The 17933-nt window shown below is 39.8% G+C and overlaps 1 protein-coding gene across 13 annotated transcripts in view; it reads right to left on the bottom strand.

The window, feature by feature from the left end:
• Positions 1 to 17933, bottom strand: part of TENM2 (teneurin transmembrane protein 2) — a 2252147-nt gene that overhangs the window by 57777 nt on the left and 2176437 nt on the right. For all 13 annotated transcript variants that reach the window (XM_083181867.1, XM_083181872.1, XM_083181875.1 and 10 more), the window contains 4 exons: positions 14342 to 14603; positions 10561 to 10828; positions 6130 to 6273; positions 951 to 1200 (listed from right to left, as the gene is read on the bottom strand). In XM_083181867.1, the coding sequence (XP_083037993.1) occupies positions 951 to 1200; positions 6130 to 6273; positions 10561 to 10828; positions 14342 to 14603 (924 nt within the window). The remainder of the gene's footprint in view (positions 1 to 950; positions 1201 to 6129; positions 6274 to 10560; positions 10829 to 14341; positions 14604 to 17933) is intronic.

Below are 17933 nucleotides of genomic sequence, written 5' to 3'. Positions count from 1 at the left end.
AACCAACCAGAATCACCCCTAGGGGTATAGTTACTAAAGTGCGGGTTTATAGTGGAGATGTCACTCATAGCAACCAATCAGATGCATTTATCTAGCACATTCTGGAAGAGAAGAGCTAGAATCTGATGTTTCATGCTCACATGTAAAAACCCGCACTTACTAAACATGCCTGTAAGATGGATGCAGTCTGCTGCAAGCAGTCCTGGAGCTACTGAGGAATACTGCACTTTAACTGCACGTGCTATTGGGACAGATCTGCCCATATATATATCCTGCCTGTGATCAGGATTTACAAACCATAGTCTTACATTTCAACAATGAGGAAAACACACTTCTTTGATATTATAGTGTAACATTGGTGCTTTACTATGTATTCAAAATATAACATAAATCAAAGGGCAAAAATAAGTCTTTAGAGACAGAAAGTGGCATTTTAATCCTGCAGAGGGCAACCTAGAATAAATAAGCAACACAAATCATGTGCAGCAAGTAAATGTGCTGTACACCTAATGGATTGTCTTCTGACAGAGATAAATGTCATTCCCAGTCCATAGGACATTAGGAAAGCTCAAAACATCTGTTCAGAGTGTCACTTTCTCCTTCACTGATGAAGAGGCCAATAACACAGTGCACTTTAATATACCAACGGACTCCCCCATCTGTAGAAATACCCTTTGTAAACTCTTCAGGAAAGTAATGCAGAATATTATAATCAGGGACTATCAATGACAGCTATTTTTTTCTTCCTTGCAGAAAATGCTGCATCTGTAAGATAACATCTCTTGTGGGAGAACACAATTACAATACTTCACTGTCTAATTGTATTACGTTTGTGACACACTAAAACCTTAGTCGTTTTGAGTTGTGTCAGGTCAACTATAAAATTCATATTAGTAAAAGCATGCCATCTGACATTCCAGCTAACTTTTCTGTCAACATTAAAATCTCACCGAAGTTCCAGAATACTGGTGACATTTCTGGAGGGGAAGATGCGTCGTATAAAATTAAAATCTCCCACAAAAAGGCTTCCGTCAATTCCAACCGCAAGAGCTACTGGAGCCAATAGCTTGTTCCCTTCAGCGAGACCATTGCAACTCGGGCAAGAGATGCTTCTCCTACGCCCGTTACCCATAATGCTCATAATGACAGCAGGCTGCTGTGAAAGGAACTGATTTTCTCCACTGCCTTTATGCAGGATGCCTGGCAAGATATAAAACCCAGAGTGAGTGAAATACTGAAGACTGAGCAATCTGAAAGGAGGAAGTGTAGACATATCAATGGCACAAGCTTCATGCAGTCAGGAGTTACTGGAAAATCATTAGCAAAATTGTGGGCGCTAATTAATTAAAACAATAAAAGCAGCCGAGTGTCCTCTGACTTTTTGTGACTAGAAAGTAATTGTGTTTGGTTAGTATGAGGGAACAGCAGCTGGGACTGGATGATGCAGTTACAGTAATAGCTTAACGGTTTATCCTGAGATTTTATACACAGATGTGCAGGGAGGGAAAAAAGCACTTTGAAAATAATGTTCTAAGTCAAAACAGTGGAGAAGTAAATTAACACCTAAATGTCACTTAGAATCCAATAAGTATAGCTATACCCACCAGCTACTCCTCAACCCTCCATAAAACCACAATTACAGCTGACACCATTACATTAATATGTCATGAGTGAGCACTACAGTGTCTGACTTTACAATATTCCAACAGTTAAAACTAGAATAGTATAATACTACACATAATTAGTTGAATTGTCTGCCTAGAGCTGAAATTAAAGAAGGGAAATGCTGGCTGCAGCTTGGTAATATGGAATTAACCCACCACAATACATGTAAATATATGGAGACTTTCTTGGACACTTTCTTGGCTGCTGATTTTAGTAACATTAAATTCATGGCTAGGTTTATCTGCACATTCTTTTTGTACTGCCCTCGGATCGCATCACATGTGAATCGCATGTGTTGCGATGTGATCCAGCCCATAACGGGTGCGATCATTGCACCGTGTATGGGCACCTTAATACAATCTATTTTTAATTGAGCAATTGAATGCCTTTTTCTGACGAACTCTACTTTTACTAGTATAATTTACCATAGTTGTAGTGCAGCATTATTGTAACACTTTAGACTGTAATGGTGGGAATGTCCATGCTACGGAACCAGTGTCGGATTGGGGCATGAAGGACCCACCAGGGAATACAGTGAATATATATATATATATCATGCAAATGGGTGGCACTTCGGTGGCTATTACAGAGACAAAGGCCTGTTGTCATACATTTGCATGCTGTCAGTTGAAAAACCAGCCAGGTTTACCAAGGGTGGGCACCGGGTGCAAGAACCCAATACACGAGCATTGGAGTGCCGGGATCTGCTGATTTATAATTCAAATGCACTGCATCGGAAACCTGATCCAGGCAAAAGGGCAAACAGGGGCTTGCCCCTGTATTCCTGTGGGTCATTCTACCCCTATGAGGAATACACTGTCCTATATAAGAAACTGCAAAAATGATATATATATTTTACGATTTTAGGCATTAATGTTTGAAAAACATCAACAGCGGATCAGTCTGAAAAAATATCTAACAGTATGCAGTACAGTATACACAGTATCCTGCATTACCCTGGTGAGTCCTTCGTTCCCCAGTCCAACACAAGATAACACTGACATGGCACCATTCCCTTTTTTGTATATGGCTCTTAATCACATTATATTGTGCCCATACACGGCAGTGCTTCCTTTCTGGTGTTTTAATCGTGTAAATATACTGTATATGCATTTCTATAACTGACAGTATACTGCTGCGTTTTGAGCTGTAATATGACATGTTGTAATATGTGACTGAAAAGACTCCAGCTACAATGTGTTTAGTTATATAGTATAATTAGTTAATGTCTCATCCAATTGACGGTCACTGTACTATACTCTATTTGACAGATGTAGAAATAATAATTATTATGTTTACTTTTTAAATATGAGTTTTTTTTGTGTAAATCCTGCAGGTGGTACTTTGTTAGCTAAACACACAGTTTTGATTGTGGCAAAAGATTTCAACAGAAAACTATAGGCTGCAATTAAACTACAGTCAGAAGAGTCTCGTACACAATTTTGGTAAACAAAACTGAAAAAATGTGTCAGGTAGAAAGGAAACATAACATATCAATATTTAATAATTTTGACAAAAATGCTGAGATGTGCCAATTGTCCTAACACTGCAAAATAACAAGGTAAAACAGAAGAGAAAACAGTCCCCAACCCCCCCCCCCTTCCCCTTCAATAAAGGCAGATTCAGAGTGGGCTATTGTAGACTGTAACTAGTGTTTGACCTTCGCTGTGGACAGACCTACTGTACGACTAAAGGCCCCCATACAATATTCGGACCAGTTTGCTCTTGAAAGCCCCCAGCAGTTCCCTGGGAGGCTCGCTTATGATTTTTATGCTATGTACACACAGTAAAATTTGACATTCGATTTGACTATATAGTGGGATCGAATAGACATCGAATGGAGATAGAACATGTTTTTACGCTTTCTATCCCAATTCGAAGCGATGCGTTCTCCCGTTCAGCTGAAGCCAATCCGCGTCCAGGTAGTGTTTTCAAAGTATTTTCAAAATATGTTTTAAAATTTAACATTGCTTCCCTTCGCCCGGCACATACTGATATAAGTTCCCAGCCAACGCTGCCTGCCGCCCGCCTCACTGACCCTGCTGCCTGCCCCCTGCCGCACAGACACCGCTGCTCGCCAAATGGACCCCGTTGCCCGCCCCACAGAAGGTTTACTGTACATTTGAGATTTGGTGTGTTATGGAGATTTTTATGATCAGGGGTAGGACATACTGTGTTTGTGGGAACTGATCTTGTAAGGTTGTAAACATGTGTAGATATACCTATCAACGGGTTGGGAACAAAATCCAAAGAAGTCACAATCCTGACTTCAGTATACCAACAGCGCCATCCCGACGGCCAAAATCCTGACAGATCCCTGTAAGTATTTTAACCTTTCTCCTAACTCACCCCTCCCGCAATCTACACTAACCGTCCCCTCCCACAGCCTAACCCTAACTAACAACCAACCCAGTCTAATGGTAACCAGTAGTGTAACTACCTCAGGTGACACCTCGTGCAAAACGGCCTATTCTTTGTGCAACTTTGGAGTGCATGTCAGCATAAAGGGTTTGGCCCCATGGACAGGGAGTGTGGCTTTTTCCACTTCTTGGATATAGGAGATGCGGGCTGCCCACGGACTTATTGGTAGGATTCCTATGGCAGGTTTCTGTCTCTTGGTATCACAACTGCCGGGATCCTGACGGCATCCCCTATCCTCATATAATTTGTATGGATTGGGTCGCAGTTTTAAGTTGATTCCATCATGTTGGTTTTGGTCACATTACTCCAGGAGTTTTGTGCATTTAAAATCACTCACTACGTATATATAGAGAGCTTTTAATCATTCCCGGGAAGTAAACTTATATTACATGTTTCATGGTGTATGTCAGTACGTCTTTTTTAAATTGATTTGCTAATGTGCTGATTTAATGCTTATAGTTAATGAAATATTTTTATTTTTTAATATTGATTGATTAATTCATTGGCACCCAGTGCTCCAAACGCCCCACTTCTATTCCTATTACTCCAGGAGTGCCTAAAACTTTAGAAGAACCAAGCTGTCTACAATAACCCTGGAGACAACACTCAATTTCTCCTAGAACTGTGCGCAGCACATAGGAGGAAATGGGAATCCAGAAAGACACGTGTATATTATTATTGTAAGCTCACTTTAAATGGAAAACTGTTCTCATTGTGCTGATTTTTGCTATAGGTATAATTATTTCGTCAGAATGCTTACATTCCTCACATACTGTATTGTGTCCTGACGCTGCTGGATTATAGCAAAAAGAGGAAACATGGCTCTCCAACTACAGTATATGACATTAAAATTAAAGTTACAGAACAGTTCTAGATTTTTTAAGTTCTACATTATGGTGAACTTATGCTGTGTACACACGGTCCGATTTCCTTTCTGATGTTGACGATATAGTCAACATCGGATTGGCATCGGATCAACATTGGATGCAGATCGCAAGGGTTTTAACCCTTGCGATCCCGGTCCGATCCCGATGCGCGTTCATGTATCGGAAGCCAGAAAGTCTTGGCTGCCTTGTCTATATAGTGCAGATCTGATCAGATCGTGGATAGGATCTTAAGGCACATCTTACGTGTGTACACACCATTAGAAAGCGAAACATGGTATGTTTATGATTTTTATGTTATTATTTATTAATAAACATCTGTGCATATTATCTGTACATTAGTTCCACTTCCACTTGGTCATCAGTTAGTGAAGGCTCTATTCTATTCTTATATAGTCTATTCTAGGCATTACAGCACTTTTTTTTGCAGATGGTGTATTGCTGATCATGAACATTCAGCTGTCTGTAGAGTAAAGGCCAATCACAAACCAGAATTACTGTATTGGGCTTGTTAATTACTTAAACATATGTATGTACGCTGTATTCACACATATCTAGTGATTGGTCTCTTCTATGGCACATATATCTGGCAAGGCTAAATCATAAATAATTATATATATAATTTAAATGTATTGATGTAGTGTTGTCTGTGCTAATGAATATATGAGTATATTTGGGCAACGGTGTAATGGTTAGCATTACTGCCTCACAGCACTGAGGTCATGGGTTCATTACCCACCATGGCCCTAACTGTGCGGAGTTTGTATATTCTCCCCGTGCTTGTGTGGATTTACTCCGGTTTCCTCCAACAATCCAAAAATATACTGGTAGGTTAATTGGCTCCCAACAAAATTAACCCTAGAATGTCTGTGTGTGCGTGTACATATGGTAGGGAATATAGATTGTAAGCTCCACTGGGGCAGGGACTGATGTGAATGCTCAAATATTCTCTGTAAAGCGCTGCGGAATATGTATGTGCTATATAAGAAACTGTTAATATATATATATATATATATATATATATATATATATATAGTAATTGGGTGCAGGATCAGGCCTATGTTCATTTTCTTGTCATTGGATGGCATACAGTATATGGGGTAACAGCCCAAGTTACCCACAGCATTGGGGAAAGTCACTTGATAGAACATAAACTCACCGCTTTTTGCATTTAGTATGTGGTGCTTATCCAAAGACCAGCCACCTAGGTTTGAGGGATCCAGTTCGAAACCTTGCAGGATTGCCGTTCTTTTCTCCCATAAAATAAGACCAAGGCATGTTTCATATTCAAAGCCAACAGACACTAAAACAGACACAATGACAAGCATTAAATCTTGCAAGCCAAGCAACAATCAAACATCTGAATTGTAAATATGACAAAGAAAACAAAACAATACATATTAACGCAAACCACACATTTTTAATTATACTAATGGCAGAAATAAATGCTGCAGAAATGACAACAGAAATGGATGCGAAAGCATAAGCTAGAACATTTTGAATCATATAATAATACAGTAGATAATATATAAATCAGAACATTTTGAATAATGGAGGACTGATGCTCCTTTCCCCCACCCCCTTTCTTTACGCTTACAGTTTAATAGTTCATCTTCTTTCAATTGCTTAGAACATTTGCAGTATGGTGATAAATGATGCTATCTGTTCTTTGTACTTTTGTATTCTGCACAGTGGTTGCGCTGAATCTGAATTTCTTAAAGAAGAGATCTAATGGCAATTTCGGAGGTTTTAACATCATAAATATATATCTTAATTCATTTTCCTTTCCAATTAATTTGTGAAGCTGTAATTTGGAGTTGCTCTCTCCCCAAAGGTCCGAAGTGGAATTTCACAATAATATCTTGTTAGCGTTGTCAGGTTGGATAGAGCCACGGACGTCTCTGCTGTGTTTGTGGTTATAAAACGAAACGTGAATAAGAGACTAATAAGGGATTTTTTTCCTTCAGTGATTAGAGAAACTTTTGCCTGTTTATAGAGTAACTTGGGACTAAAATACCAAAAAGCTAAAAATGAAACCTCAGTAATAAAGGATAGTTATTAATGGATGGTATGGATAAAAAAATAAATAATTTTTTTTATACTGGGCAACCCGAATGGAAATACAGGAATAGGCTAAAAGGAGATTTAAGTATTGATAAAGTTATGATTATTACATGAATTATGGCATAATAAAATCAAATTAGTAAAGTCATGCCACAACAAGAACCTCCACAAGGAACTACAACTGTTCTTGTTTTACTGTTTCAGTAAGTGAATAGGGGTCATAGGTCGAAAGTCAACTGGTCCATCACTATTGGTCAACAGTGAAAAGGGTCGACATGCATTAGGTTGACATGTTCAAAAGGTCAACACACGCATGTCGACATGGAAAAGGTTTTTTTGGTGTCTATGTTGACATTAAGTGTACCGTGTTTGCTCGCCATGCTGCGTTCGGCACACTATTATATTCTCCCTCTATGAGGGGTTTTCTGGTTGATTCGCAAGACTGCGAATTCACAGCCTTGCGAGTCTACCAAACCCGCCTTGTGAATGGTTGCTGGCCGCTGGGCATGCGAATGGATGTTACACAGTAACATTCATTTGCAGCCTGGTGGCATCTGCCCCCATCATTCGATGGTTGCCGACCATTGAATGATGCCGAAGGCTCTGGCATATGCTCTGAGGCAACCTTACAGATGTATGTCTGCTCGGGGGGATAGTAGGTGGGCAGCTGACATTCCAGTGATGTCAGCTGCCCACCCCCCCGCCTGTCCATCATGCCTCATTAGCATGACAATGTCCAGCATTCTCATGGCAACGCCCACGAAAGCCTGGGCATTCCCATATGGTAATGGAGCAGCCCGCTGCCCCACGCCCCTCTCCGCCCCCCGTCCGCAAGGTTGCTTGCATGCACCCAGCAAACAATCTGTGCATAGAAGAAACATCGGTCCCCATGCAAACAAGTGACACTTGCAAACAGACCTGAATACGGTCCTATGTCCACATGGATAGTAACGTATGAAAAACCACCTTTTTTGAAAAAAAAAACCACGAAAAACGCATGTCGACCTTTTTCAGGTTGACCTTTTCACTGTTGATCTATCGACAGCGTCCCAGTGAAAAGTATAATATACTAACCAAAAAAAAGTTTACTACTTACTGTATGCAAGCACCATTTTTCAGTTTTATTTGAGAAATAATCATTTTTACAGCTAAAAATCCTACTTTAGCTCTGCAAATATACTGTAGATGCCAAAAATGGTGAAATGTGCAATCTTGGTTAAGATCTAATCTAACATCATACTTTTTACAAGTAGAAATCAGACCCACTCAAGTTCTACACTGGAATTGGATTTTGAAAAGCGTACTGTAGTCTGAATCATGATTATACAATAATGACCATTTCCTTGTTGCTTGAGATGTCTTTTAGAATAAGTGAGTGAAAAGTACAAAAAGCTACTTGTACTATATCAACGGCTTTCCAGAGCTTATGTCCTTAATAGAAATAGAAAAACACTAAGGGGCCCATTTTTCAATAATGTGAAAATCCTACTGCAGGATAGTATTATACTGCATGGAGAATGAAAGGGCACACACCAAGACAAGTTCCTCCTGAAAGAGACCACATCAGTCCCTCAGTCCTGTATCGAGACACTTGCGCATGACTAGTCTGCTCACATAACAGAATTGCAAGCCCCAGGCAAAGCAATGCACTGAGGACCCTACATGAATTCATGGGAACCAATTCAAAAATTCCTAATATGCCCTTACTGCAGGCACACACCGTTTCTCCACATGTTTCCATACAGCCAATGGCTGTCAGCATTTCGATTGGTGAACAGCTCCAGTCATCCACCAATCAGCATGCTGATAAGTCATTTACGGTCTGGCTGCAGGCTCTGATTGTGAGACCATCCCTCCCACCTGTTAGAAGGCACCTTAGATTTGTTTGGACCGTGGCAGCTGTCCAGTCTGGTTAAGATGGTTCTGCTGATGGTTCATATTTGCCCTATCCATTCTGGGAAGGGTTCTGGAGGGGGAGGTTTCTGGAGGAAACATCAGGTACAAGAGCCAAACTCTTAAATGTTTTACATTCCAGAGCTCAGTAAATTTGACAGCATCGCATCCCCATAGAAACCTTAGTAGCTTAAACATAACTACCAAGGACGGACGTAAAACATTAATTGTTAGTTCTTAACAATATGTCCCCTCTTGTTTCTTTCTTCGTGTGTGAAACCCCCTGAGTAAATCCAGACCTAGTTTTGATTTAACTTGTTACAATTGCCGTCAACAGTCACAAGGTCAGTATAGTGAAACAATCACTATACATGACCTTAGAGATATCTAGTCTATGTTATCTAATGAACCAATGTGAGTAAGAGACAAAGGACTATAATTCCAGCTACAAGTTCTCAGCTCCCCCTGCATCCTGAGAACAAAGAACAAGCATGCTCGGACGAGACTCCCATGGACAGGAAGTCGTACCCGTGATGTGGAGGACCAGAGATGCCTAGTCCCTTTACTGTATCCAATGATAATCCAGCTTGACCCCACTCCCCCTTGCTTTAAAAGTCTGGTCCTGGGATCGCTGCAGCCAGATGTGATCTAATCAGAACACATTCCCAGGATCCTGGGGGAATCTTATCTGATCGTGGTCTCTGCTTCCTTAGACGGTAATTGTTATCCTTATATGTGTTAGTTGTTACATGTTACATGTTAACCGTACCTGCATTTGCACTCTTTGTAATAATGTTTCCTTTTCATGTATAAGCTGTACTGCATAAGCCTATAGTTTTTATTGTTTGTTATCTTGTAATTACCTGTGTCCACTTTGGACTTCAATATATAGGACACGGGGGTTGGATCCGTGATCTCCATATAACCAGTGTCTACGTGTATTATTTCTTTATAACTGTAACGGCGTCTCAGACGCAGCACCAGCCTTAATCGTGATCGATTTGTATGTCCATTGATATAATTGGTGAATTAATGGTGATCCAAAGGTTATAAAGATATGTTCATTGCCTAAACTCTCATTGAGAGTCTGAGTGGCAAGTTTAAATAGCTGTGCGGCTGCATTAGACATACCATATATAAAGTGTAAAGCTTTATTTCTTTTAAAGCCAGTGAATAGGTTAAACCTGTTAGGACACTTTACAATGGATTCAGTAGCATCTAGTCATAAACTAATGTGTTTCACAGCCATTCACATTGTCAGTGAATGGAGAAGCTCTGCTCTGAGCTATTGATTGCTAAAACCACAGGGTCAGGCTGCAGTTGCCAGGGGTAACCGGTTGCATGGTTTAGAAGGTAACTAATACATTATCCACTGGTTTATTAATATATGGATTTTAATACCCTGAAAACATGTTTTCAGGGAATATGACACTTTGATTTATTGATAAATAGGCCCATAAATCTAATTAAATGTATCTTATAACCACAGACTGCAAGTGTGCACACCCAAGTTACTCTATATTCAGATCTTGCAGATTTCTGTATTAGAAGGTAAATCTGTTCAGAGAAAACCTAGGCCACAACTACTGTATCTAAGATATAAAGAAACTTTTTTTTAACCAGTATTACGTACCTACGGCATCTGACAGGCCATACACTTTCTGGCCATATGCATCATTTTTATCCCAGACAAATGTATAGGCTAAATTTGGGGAAGCTTGGAATGTTTTCTGGAATAGATGTCCTTCAACTGCCACCATCAAATGAACTTTCAGAAGGTTAAGCGGGACCGTAGACTGGGTCATAGTGATCTTTAATAATGACTTGTACCCCTGAGTTCGAGAACTTAGATAGCAAAGTCTTAGGTTTGAGCCTGGCATCTCTACCTCCTCATGAAGAACCTAAAAAGAGAAAAAACATATTGCTGAGAACAGTTTGATTACCAAGGAATACCATCCTTACATTGATATTACTGGGGATGTCAGTTGATTCTTCAAATTATCACTCAACCTTTTCCAGAAATTATAATTTAATATATTAAAATGTATTTTTTTCCCTTCCGGAGCTTGTAGTGATCATTTTGTCTTAAAATGAATGTGCCGTTTCTTGGAACACAACTTTCTGTTTTGTGGAGTTATACCACTCTGTTGTATGACAGGATCTTAATAATAATAATAGCTGATGGAATAAAGAGATTGATGGAGAAAAAGGGACTGAATCACCTGGTGAATAAGAGCTAGACTAAAGTAATTATACATAATGTGCTGGGCTGGGGAAGTGGCTGTGTTACGTAGGGTAGTTATGGATGTATAGAAGATAGGCCATTCAAACATTCAAAGCCTGTATGAACTAGAACTATAATATAAGCAATTATTCTGACAGAAACTTCAACTTAAGTTGTTCAAGACATTTGTATGGCTTCCCTACTTGTATCATTCATATATATTCATCTTATTGAGGAAAATGGAGTGTCAGCCTTTGGGTGTTTATGCTGCACATTTATATTTGTTATCACATAGTTACTTTTGTTGAATTTTGAGTTGAACTGTGTCTATCTATATACAGTAGTTATAATCATTCTTCTATTAGAATTTGAAGAAATAAATATTTATAAAGAAATATTTATATTATTGTACTTTAATGGAGTCCAAACTAGAATTATAGCCCTGCTTCTTATATACAGTTATTAATAGAGGAAACATTCAAGACTGTCAAGCATGTAGTCACATTTCACACCCTATAAATGTATATATACTGTATACTTATTCAATAATGCTCACAAATTTGCCTAAATTAAGTCAAGCTGCTAGGATGCATCCACAAAACAGCAATAACATATTATGTGTACTGTATGTATGTATAATTATTATTATTATTATAACACTAAGCCAATTGTGTAGGGCAGCTTAGTTGGCAGACCAATTAGCATTATTGTCTCCCAGCACTGAGGTTCTTGTTAAAATCAACACCAAGACTAAGGCTGGTTTCACACACTCCGGCTGCTGCCGGACGGTGAAATCCCGCACGGCCAGGGAGCCGTGCCGCACACATTAGTGGTGAATGGACACTATTGTGTCCATTCACACGGGACGGCCACGGCCTGGCCGCACGGCTGCAGCCGGATCCCACCACTGGAAGGGACGGCTGCCGGGCTGTGGCAATCCCTTCCATGATAAACTAGTGTGTGCGGCACGGCTCCCTGGCCGTGCGGGATTTCACCGTCCGGCAGGAGCCGGAGTGTGTGAAACCAGCCTAAGGACTAGATGCACTAAGCTTCAAAAGTGATAAAATGGAGAGTGATAAACAGCCAGCCAATCAGCTCCTACCTGCCATGTCACAGACTGTGTTTGAAAAATGTCAGACAGGAGCTGATTGGTTGGTTGTTTACCACTGTACATTTTATCACTTTTTGAAGCTTAGTGGATCAGGCCCCATATCTGTGAGGAATTTGTATGTTTGCCTTGTGTTTACATGGATTTACTTCTAAAAGCATACTGGTAGTTGAATTGATAAATTTTGGTGCAGCAGATCCAAAACTGTGTACCGTGGCAGCGAGGAGTGCCTTGGGGGTGCCCTAGGTTGATGGTCTGTGACCAATTAAGATTATTTAGTCAGATGTCCAAAGCCTGGGAGCACACTGGGATGAATCTGTGTTGAGATATACTAATTACCCAGTAAATAACAGCTTCTTAATTTAGTCGCCACAAATGAGGACTTGTTGCTCATTATATTTTCATTTCCATTAGTTTCTGTTCTATTTAGCATTTGGGATAGTGTACACCATCATCTACCTCTGATGGACTCTAATTTGTCAACTTTCTCCCACAATACCGTGGAAAAGAAGAGACTGAGCTGTAACCAAAGTCAAATTTACAGCATAATGGGTATAGATATCATGTAGATATCATCCATGCAAACAAGATACCTAATCAGCAGCAGTAAATTACTGTGGCTATGCAATTAGCACCATTGGTAGTATTCATTTGGTTTCATCTGCCTGAGGCTGGCAAGATCAAAATTATACTTATATATTAGTTGGGCGCCCACTATAGTTAGTACGCTCATACCCCCACTATCCATGTCGGCATGGAGTTGACTTTATATAGTGTGGTGAGCGCAGCGAGCCACCAAGCCCGAAGTGTGGCGAGAAAAGCGAGCCCCGCAAGGGGACGCGTAAAACTAAGCAAATACCTACACATATTCCGCAGCGCTTTACAGAGAATGGGGCAGTTGTATTAAGCTTGGAGAAGAGATAAAGTGGAGATAAAGTGAAAGGAGATAAAGCACCAGCCAATCAACTCCCAACTATCATTTTAACACACAGTTCATTATCTCCAGTGTATTTCTTCTCCAGGCTTAATACAGCTGCCCCAATATTTGAACACTTACATCTGTCCCTCCCCCGGTGGAGCTTACAGTCTATATTACCTACCACATGCACCCCACAGACATTCAGTATATTTTTGGTTTGTAAAAGGAAACTGGAGTACCTGGAGGAAGCCCATGCAAGCATGGGGAGAATATACAAACTCTGACCATGGTGGGAATCTAAGTCTTGACCTCAGTGCTGTGAGGCAGTAATGCTAACCATTACACCATCCAACATTTGGGTGGTTTTTCTCATGACACATATAGGCTATAATCACTATTAAACACTTCTGAGGTTTTATAGGTGAAGTACCTCTAGTCACAACCAGAGGCCACTCGATGTACAAAATTACTCCTTAACAGAAAGTGAAACCAAAATGATAGGTTTCATGCTTCCTGGATATGGACAGAATGAGCTGTGAAGATTGGAGGTAGGAGAACTATACATAATACATTTTACATAATAATATAATGTAATTATAATACATAATTACATTTTATTTTCACAAGAAAATGATGCAGCTTCCCTTACAGTAAAACAAAAGCAATAAAAAAATAACAAAATAAAACATACACAGTCGCACTTATATCTAGTAGTGTTGTGGCCATTTATTCCATGTCTCTATTTCTGCACAATAAATACCACAGTGCCATCATTTTTTTCCTTAACAAAGAAAAAGTATTACAAAGTGATCTCTGCAATCTCACAACTTTAAAACATACTGGTTAAGATAAATGATAAACTTGAATAACAAAAGAATATATATTTTTTTCTTATTATCTGAGTATGACTTTTTGTACTAACCCTGAGCATTCTAAGATTTAATGTATCTTTAGAAAATGCAATTCTGCTGAGATTACATTGTATTGTGAACCTCTAGATGAACCCCTACATTTCAAGTGAAATAAACAGGAATATGATCCCTCTGAAACCAAACAAGTAACATCTCTGAATTGGTAAATCGTTAAGTGTTACGATGTATATTATCATTACACAATGCTTCGCTTTTTTACGTATGTGTGATGCATTGCTACAGATTACATACTTGTGTCTCTGGGACGATAGGGTTCCGCCTGGGTGATGAGCTGAAGAAGGTAGAAAGAGGAGAAGAGATAATAACTGGATCAGGCCTCACAAAGCCACTTAAGTCACAGCTGGGAATGGTGTTTTCTTCTGTCTTCATTGCAAGGGTGTCCATAGCATAAAAGTTGTTCCAGGGCAGCCACACAGTCCTCTCTTGGCTCATAAAGGGGGCTCGTTCAAAGTGAAGTGTTAAGGAACTTCCACCATTGGCGATTAAATCAAACCTGAAAAGAAAACAAATTGGTCAATAATTACAGTGTAAAAATAAGTGCAATTGTGGCTAATATACACAGGTTGGAGATGCACGTGGTCCATAATGTCGCAGTTACAGTGCTCGTTGTATTTTTTTTCTATTTATTGAATTTATAGAAGATATGAATTTTATTGAACACACTCACAAATGGGATGAAGTTTTCTTTCCTATAGACAGTCAGATCAATCAATGTCAGTAAGTTGTTGGCAGAACACATTGTAAGAAAAAAATGTAACTACTCAGCTACTGCAGAACATTGGTATATACAGTACCGTACAGAAGCAGAGGATTTTTAATTGGAAAGTGTATTCAACCTTTTCTTATATTATCAACTAGCTCTATTATCAGCCATGTGTTCTTAAAACAGGTAGACATTTATATACGATGGATGCAAACCATCCATTGGTTCTCCGTCAGCAATGGTACAGTTAGCCCCCCCCCCCCCCGAATGTTTTTTTTCTTTTTCTCTGACTTGGTGCAAGCACACGCAGCCCAGCTCAGCTCCCTGACCTCTGAATGGCGCCCTGCCTGGTGAGTAAAAGACCTGGGAGGACCATTGGTGGGTGGCCAGTCCTATCATATAACCAGGCTAGAAGAAGAAAATCTCTAAATTAAAAGAAAGAAGACCATGAATTGATTTGTGGAAGGGAAACATGACAGGGGTATGATAGGCAGTTTTAAGGTAAAAGGGAAAATATATACATGTGTGGGGTGGCCATAAACTCATAGTGGGTTATATGAAGCACTGACAAATATGCTGGACAAAAGGTTTCCAGTGTTGCCTTTTGGTGCAGGTACAGTATGAGTAAAGGCATTTAGGATTGTTTTTACTGAGATATCCCCTTGAGTGGTGTGATTATTGTGACCATGGTGTTTATTTTTCCCACAGAAATACTCCCCACTGCGGAGCTGCTGATGATTCCCATCAGCTGCTCCCCCACTGCTCCTGCCCCATTTGGGCATTTGGACATTTGGGTGCTCAGATATATGGTTATTCAGTGGGGGGGGGGAAGATCAGTGGGGGAGCAGCATGCGATCACTGGGGTGAACAAAGGGCGGAGCAACCATTCATGTGGGCTGACATATGGTGCATAGGTAACAGGGCCAAGCTTAGCCCGGAAGATTTCCAGGCATACCAATGAGGGGGTTAATAGATTTACAGGGTCAAAATTGAAAATGTACAAAAGGTCGACTTGACAATGGTCAGCATAAAAAAATGTATTTTTGTAGTGTAATAGGGGAAATGTGTACCCTCGTGGGCTGGCTTTGCTTACTACACTAAGATACAGTATGTCACACCATGGCGCATAGGAGCCAGTGCCGTCACTAACCATGTCTATGCATGCTATTTATCATAGTCATATGGAGGATGTAAGGAGATCAGACCTAAAGATGTCTCTTTATCATAGTCATATGGTGCCCTGGGTTAGTGGGTGGAATGGAGAAGTCAGATGGCATGTGTGATTACATATATGATGTGCAGGTGGCCTGCATTGTTGTGGTTATATGGTTACTCTGTCTCAGTAAGGGAGCATGGTGATTAGAAAAGGGTATATCAAGGTATGATAGTGCTAATGACAGAAGAACCGGGCTGTGATAGGACCGTTTGTGGTTAGTATTAGAGACACGCCTCCAAGTCCGTCACACAGGATGCAGTCAAAATCCCGACAGGGTTAAAATCCTGAATGGGTCATAATACCGACAAGGACAAAATCCCGTCATTTAAAATCCCGTCAAGGACAAAATCCCGACATTTAAAATCCTGACACGGTCAAAATACCGACATATAGAATGTACAGGTGAAACAGTCAACAGGACTTTCCGTCGCCAGGTCGCAAGGTCGACATGGGTTTTTTCACTGTTTTTTGACCCGACATGTGCCGACAGGCGGTATTTCATGCCCTACCATCCACTAGGGCGTAATGGGAGAATAAAATAGTGTGCACGAAGCATTGCGAGCGAAGCGAGCTATGCGAGGGGCTGCGGTTCACTTCCAACTGTGTCCATGTCGACTGTGTCGACATTCGGGTAAAAAAAACTGTGAAAAACCCATGTCGACCTCGCGACCTGTCAAAGGAAAGTCATGTTGACTGTTTCACCTGTACATTCTATATGTCAGTATTTTGACCCTGTCGGGATTTTAAATGTCGGGATTTTGAACGTCGGGATTTTGTCCTTGTCGGGATTTTGACCCATTCGGTATTTCTACCCTGTCGGGACTTTAACCGTCGGTATTTCATACCGAATCCCGTCACACACCTGAGCAGTTAGCAAAGAGAGAAAATAGTTCAGCTTATGTTATAATGGTATTATTTAATATGAAGTGTTGCCTTAGGACTGGTTATGTTAAAAATGAAATAAGTTATTAGTTATTAGTGCTTACATGGAATTGTTACTTATATACAGGGCTACATATTTAAGGTTATGAGGTTGTCATACTAACTGCTTTCTCCATTGATATAACAATAGATACTGTTGCCAATTTGCATCCACACAAAGATCAAGATGTCAGTGCTAGTTACAGGTATGACATTGTGCCAGTGGGAAAGAGCAGAAGTTATCATGAATACATCTTGAACACAGGGAAATATATGCCATGATAGGTACAATCTTTTCATAGGTACTATTTTTAGATATTGCTACTAGGGTACTTTTCTATATATTCTTCTCCTCATTAACTCCATAATGACAGCTCTAAATGGTAAAAAAAAAAAAAAAAGAAAAGTAAAAAAACAACACCGCTCTGTTCCCTTTCAGTGATTGCTTAGCATGGAAAACAGAATGAGCACAATAGACGAGCCAAGTAATCATTATCCTCTGCCAATTGGTGTGTTTCTATGTAATTTCTAAAAACATCAGTGCATCACAAAAGAAACTACAGTCATTTCACTAAGTTGATTTAGCATAATATATATTTTGAATACATTATCAGTGGTATTGTTATGAGCGCAGACAAGGCGACAGGCAGCCACCCCCTTCTCTGCAAGAATCTCACAGATTTCTGCAGCAAATCAAACTTAAAAAAGCAACAATTAAAGTGAAGACGAAGTAACTATTTGTATTTATTTTCTGAATATATACTGTATTTCTAGAATGCTTATACAGGTATATAACACATACATGAATGATAACATTATTTGTATGACAATATACAGCATTACAATGAAGAATGCAAAATAATAATAATTCTAGAGTGAAATGAACATTTTTAAATCTAGTCTGGATTGTCCTCTGCTGGGATAGAGACAAATGTGTAGTCATTTGCCATTTGCTTTGGAAAACCTGTTTCTGTTTTTTCCTA

This window comes from Crinia signifera, chromosome 4 (assembly GCF_055691185.1).
Source record: "Crinia signifera chromosome 4, ASM5569118v1, whole genome shotgun sequence".
In the NCBI taxonomy this organism is placed as follows: Eukaryota; Metazoa; Chordata; class Amphibia; order Anura; family Myobatrachidae; genus Crinia; species Crinia signifera.
This window is presented reverse-complemented; position numbering and strand designations above follow the sequence as displayed.